Here is a 6000-nt window from a genome sequence, read left to right as displayed (position 1 = left end):
CCTCGCAACCGCAGATATGACATGCAAGATAATAAGGTGAAAAGGTCACACAATACACACTGGAGCGCAGCGTCAGCTGTCATCGAAACACTAGATGACATTGGATGCAGAAAACCCGAAGTCGGATCCAGCTCGACACGCGGCAAAGCAAAGAACCACACTACAGAGCGCTATGTGTAGTTCTGACTTTTCCAGTCAATTCACCAATTTCAGTTTGTGCCTCTGAATTACAAATATGTACAGATTTCTTGGCGAGCCTGTGGTCTGCATATTTTTTTTTCCCATGGAGGCACATAAGCGGTGTTTATTTCAGCTTGTAGAGATTGTGACATTCAGACGGTCATCATAGTGTTTGGTAAACAGGATGCTGACAAGCTGCCAGCAAGTACCGCTTTCACGTTATACAAAATACCGAACGATCGCACGAAACCACCCAGTATTTGTATCCACGGCTTCCTTTAGTACCTGTCTTCAAGCTTTCAAATGTGCCGAAATGTGTAAAAAATAATTCAGTGTCGCTCTTCGGACGAATTAACGAACTACCGCAACCAGCTAGAGGACGTCAGGGAGCTCACCCAACCTGTTACATAACAGAAGAGTCAAGGAATCTGATTTGTGCCTAAATCGACGCACCAAGCTTTTTACGCTAGGAGGGGGAAATGACTGCTCTCGTTAAATGCCAAACATCGTGAAGTTCATGGCACCAAGCGTTCAAGTTTCGTTACATTTTATGTAATAATAAACAATGATTACGTTGAATAGGTGACGTAACTGCTGAAACAAAACGAGAAATACGCTTTCGCTGATGGCTATCCGAAGGAAAGAAAGAAAAGAAGAAAAAAGGTACAGGAAGAGTAGAGGAATAGGCGCAGCTTCTGGAGAACAGTTGCCGGTTACATAAGCGGCGCCGCAACGTCGTCGCCGAAAAGCTCGTGCCAAAGGGTGCCCGGAGAGGGCCAACTGTGCCATGGCGCTTGTGCTGGCGCGGGGCGTTGACCCTGTCTTTGCGGTGCAAGTGCACGTGGTTCATTACGGACCATTAGCAAAATGGTATAGCCGGACGCCGTTACGGCGCATCTATATGTATCAGCCCCACACAGGGTGTGATATTGGCCGGTTTCGCCGATGATTGTATGCCGTTGTGCCGAAGACATTCGATCGACTTGATTATCTTCCCAGTGGCTTAATTTGCTCGGGACCTCTGCCCGGGCTAAATGACTTGTTAATAACACAAGCGCTGCCATTCTTCTGCGCTGAAGTTTGGCACTTCCTGTCAAAAATGAATTCCTCATGCTGTGGAGCAGTTGTAGGCTATGCCTGTCAAAATTTGCAAATATACGTCTCGCGAAGCTTTAGCTGCCTATAACACGACTTCCTAAATACTTTTCGAACCACTTTCTCTCTCTCGTCAGTGCGCTAATTTTTTCATTATTTTATAATTTCCACGACTACGTTGCTGAGAGGAATCGTTGATGCACTGGAGATTGGCTCCGCTGGAAGGAGGCTGATACTTTTGGTTCGCGGGCTCCGGCACCGGTCAGTGTCCAGTCGTGGATTCCAGACCTGTCCAGGAGTTTCGGCCGCCGGGTTGACAGCCTAGCGGCCTTGCCCTGCCGCCGCTGCCGCTGCCGCCGCCGCCGCTACCAGCTATTTTGGCGAAGCGCCTGCGAGTCCCTGGTCCAAAAATGGAGGCTCCGTGCCCGCCGCGCGCCGGGCTTTGTATGGGGAGGGGGGTGCCGAGGGGGAAATCGCGGCGTCCAATGGCGCGCCCCTCTCTGGTTTCGGGGGCCGGCGCGTGCGATGGGCTCGCTTAAAAGCGGCCCGCCGTCCGGAACGGCCCCCACAGCTGAGCTTTTCCAACGTAAGTGCCCCTGTGCCTCACGACACTGCGTGCATCTGGATACGACGACGCCGCGGGCTGCGCTCTCGCGATTCGGGATTTTTGCCACCCCCCCTCACGGGCCAGGTAAGGCCTCGCCTCCCCCGGTGTCCGCAGGCTCGACGTCCGGCACCGCCGTCCACCTCGATACGGATTACGCTATAGCGCAAGATAGAGCTGCTTCGTGAGGAGATCGTCTGCCTTGTATCGCACGTAAGCCATCGGCGCATAATCGAAATCGTAGCCATTAGATGCCGTCTAGGCCTGGTAGCGCTAGCAGCGTGTTGTGCCCGGAAGTAGGCCGTGCTACGAGGAACTGCTGGCGCTAACACTCGAGCTGGACAGGGCATTTAGCCTGCATCGCTTTCTTTGCTCTGGTTTTTAACTTTTATGGCCGCACTGCTACTACAGCGCCCTCGGAGGGGTGACTTTCAAGCGACCTTCGATACTGCTCTTAAGAACTCTTTCGCAAGACGCAGGTTTCTTGCCCAAAGGCATCTAATCTTTGCTTAAATGAAGAATAACGCCTTTACTTTGCTCAGCGTGCGAATAGAACCTGTAAACAAAAGAATTCTTCACGGACCCGCAAGTTTTTCATCGTCTAACGAAAGTACAACTTCGTAATCATGTAGGCAATGTCGCATTGTCCACGCAAACACAACATACTGTCGACACATGAAGTATATGAAAGGCGCAATAATTTTCAGGTTAATATTCCTCTCCTTAAAGGGTGGTATTACCACGCAGCGGTAGCAGCAATTTGACACACAAGTTTCATACTGTTCATGTAGAATTCAGTGCACCTTCTATGCCATTGTTATCTTGCGAAGGTTAAAGTCAAGATCTATATCCAGCCCTAGAAGTAGGTCACTCTTGTTATCAACATACTAGCGATGTTTATGGGTCAGCATAATGTGAAATACCATGTCAAATTATCTTAGGGGCATCAGAAGGCGACACGGTAGAAAACGAGGAATATCGCCAGAAAATTCAAGACTTAGAGGGCTTTACCAGAGGCCGGTAGGATGTACTGTGTCTAAAATGTTTTCTGAGAAGTTCTTCAGCATTTCTGCAGCTTTAATTTTCCATGAAGATGGCTTTACATAGAGGAGTATGCAGTTTCATGCTATCGCTCGCTAAGTGTCGGCATGTGATCGCAACAGGAAAGGCTCGTCTTATAATCTAGATTTTCTCTTACGAGGTGAGGTGCGCCAGTGTAAAGCAGAAAGATTTGTCACATATTTATTCAGCTGTAATTTATTTTTCAGATTATTATTAACTGGTAAAGCGATTAGCTACTCCAAAACGAGCAAAAGCACAAAGTCGCCTTTGTAGAACATATCACAATCATGCCCACTCTTCAAGCTGAAGTAGCGCATTTGGATTAATTTCTTTAAGTTCGTCGGCAGCCGTGCTCACCTAAAGGGCTAAATCGTCGACCAGCTTTAGCTCGCCACAATTTATTGCGTGTTTGTAGTCCATAATCTGTCGCCAGGATAACATGTAATGTCAGCAAGCCTAGCACAGATGCATTATATCCGTAGATGGGTAATTATCTAAGTAGTCCTTCCTTTCAAGGTTGCTTTCGCGCACCTGCAATAAGTTCGAGCCTAACCTCAAACCATGATGGAAATTGCTGAGCACGGCTCATTATTCTATTATGCAATCTGCTTCATACAGTATTGCTAAAGTACACTTACCTGCACAGCATAACAATGTCAAAGCCGTAGTTGTCTGCACTGAAACGTGGTTCTAGTATGCCGCTTTCTACTGATCATGACGGCTTCCATACAATCACAGCCGTGAGCTTTAGCATGATTACCACCTATTTCGCTTGGAAAACTCGTGTACATGCAATTGCAATACTGAAATGCAGCAGCAGACGCACGTGATTATATGTTCTCGATTTTGATACGCTATCACATTACTTGTGTTGACATTTGGGACAGAGCCTGCGGTGCCGTGAATTGCGAGGGGGCGTGGCAATATTGAATCTCCGAGATCCAGCCTTCCGCGTACCATTTCATTTCCTTTTACCCTGTTTTCGCCCTTGTGCTTTGTTTGTTCCCGAATGGTTACTGATAGTGTTCTGAAGTTGTTACATCGCGCTATTGTGTCATCATAGTATTTCGTAGCATAGAGGAACTGGCAATACAGCCATAAGGAAATCGACAACGAGGCGCTTTTTCAGTGTTTTCGAGCACGATCATCTACAAATTACGGCGTAGAAATCCCCCAGTGCATTTGTACTGTCGGCGTGGGCGCGGGAGTACGTACGCGTGGCCTACACATGAGGTCAGATTGGCATCACTAGGGTAGAATATTTCAAGCGGGGCCTGTGCCCTGAACAGATTTGAGGTGTGATGCTCTGTCAAATGACAAGAGCTGAAGTGCTTCGGATATATACTAAGCAAAAAATTACGCACTACCTGGATAGTAAGGTGTGAACTTCAGAAGGAGTCCTGAAGCAATGCCTAGCATTTGAAAACAAAGTATACTTGTGCTGAGGTGCACCCGACACCGCCGCAAAACAAAAGCAGCTGATCAACCAAACTACCCGTACGCCGGGGAGAGTGGAGGTTCAGACATATTTATTCGAGTGCAGCATCTTCAGCGCTCGGCCTCCCCCTCTTCTCCGATAACGAAAGTGGCCGTAATCAGTAACATCAGAAAGGAATAGGTTTGGGCAGGTTGGTTACTCATCGTAATGCATAAAATATAGCGCAGTATGGACAAAGGACACATGGGGACAGGACACCTGTCTCGACTTGTACTTTGTCCTTGCTGCGCAACGTTTTCTGTATTACGGTCAGTAACATGCAGTGCCACCAGTGATTCGTCAAAAAAATGTCAATGGTCCATTTAAGGGTGCCCATTTACTTTTTCTACAATGCTTAAGTTGCTCTAGCCCATAGCAGATTGTGGTCTGAATAACCTCCTGTACCGCAGCGGCAATCATCCAAAACTTTCGGCCTACAACGCTGCTGTACCAATAACTTTATCTGTGATTAATCCCGGTGCGAAGCGTAGTCCTTCCTCCTAACCCGATCGAAAGTGTGTCGATTGACAGACCTTTATGAAAAGCGGACCAGGAAAGAAATTAACATCTTGAGGCCATAATCCTTATCAAAAAAGTGTATTGCCGGTTCCACCTACAGCAGCACTCGGTTCAGCCGCTCACTCCTCAAAACCTCAAGTGAAAGTGCCTTTTCAACAGGCAGCGCAACTCACTTAATATTATCGCAAGAAAACATTGTAGTTGCCCCCAATTTTCTGTATTATATACTGCAAGTTTTGAAAACTGCCGGCTCAAGCCGAGCATGGACCTTCGGTTTGTCAGTAATAGGCGACGTTCTGATAAAAACGTTGACGTGCTTGTTTGTGTGCGCGCAGGCAGGAAGGCTTGCTGAAGCGGCACACGCCGGCCGACTCCTCTCCGAAAGAAGCCCCCCACGAAAGAAGCGATGGCCGAGGACCCCGATCCCACTGAGTTCCTGTACGTCTCCCTCGAGACCAAGCGCAAGGACCAGACAAAGCCCTACGATGGCAAGAAGATGGTCTGGGTGCCCGACGAGAAGGAGGGCTTCGTCCTGGGCAACATCGTCTCCACCAAGGGCGACATGGTCACCGTCGACTGCCCCGGCGGAGAGGTAGGCGCCGATCACCACGCCCACATTTTACTTTCCCCGCTCAGCTGGCGGCATACTGTTGACAAAGACTCGTAGCGGGACGCGCGGTAGTAGCCTGTGCTCTAGTTATTATTACAGGGTGTAAGCACAAACATGTTTCGAGCCCAGTCTGTCTGACAGCTGTCTCCGGAAGAAGGAGAACAACACCTGCCTGAAAGGTCACAGGTCAGAAAAGACGTAGGGAATCCAGACGGAGGAACTCAGCAAGAGATGGGAAAACATAAAAAGAAAACAGAAGAGTCGTTTGTTCCGGGCCACAAGTGCAATGTATTTAAGAACAATCATACTCAGTTTACACCTATCATTAATAAAGAAAGGAACTCTGAGTAACACAGCTGTTTAGTCGTCGACAAACTCAAAACATAATGAAAGAGAGCATGCCGTGCGAAAACCTTAGTGAATAGGATAACAATCATGTAGCCATAGAGATGT

General features: G+C 48.1%; 1 protein-coding gene across 31 annotated transcripts in view; it reads left to right on the top strand.

Annotated features, from left to right (window-relative positions):
• The first annotated feature begins 1764 nt into the window (after positions 1-1764).
• LOC142590562 (myosin heavy chain, muscle-like) overlaps positions 1765-6000 on the top strand; it is a 48097-nt gene continuing 43861 nt past the window's right edge. For 18 of the 31 annotated variants that reach the window (XM_075702817.1, XM_075702825.1, XM_075702827.1 and 15 more), the window contains exons 1-2: positions 1766-1861; positions 5273-5529. In XM_075702817.1, coding sequence (XP_075558932.1) covers positions 5344-5529 — 186 coding nt within the window. In that variant the 5' untranslated portion in view covers positions 1766-1861; positions 5273-5343. Of the gene's footprint in view, positions 1862-1961; positions 2093-5272; positions 5530-6000 lie in introns of those variants that run through there. The other 13 variants (XM_075702834.1, XM_075702837.1, XM_075702838.1 and 10 more) reach the window with 2 other exon arrangements.

The sequence above is a fragment of the Dermacentor variabilis genome, chromosome 8, assembly GCF_050947875.1.
Source record: "Dermacentor variabilis isolate Ectoservices chromosome 8, ASM5094787v1, whole genome shotgun sequence".
Lineage (NCBI taxonomy): Eukaryota > Metazoa > Arthropoda > Arachnida > Ixodida > Ixodidae > Dermacentor > Dermacentor variabilis.
This window is presented reverse-complemented; position numbering and strand designations above follow the sequence as displayed.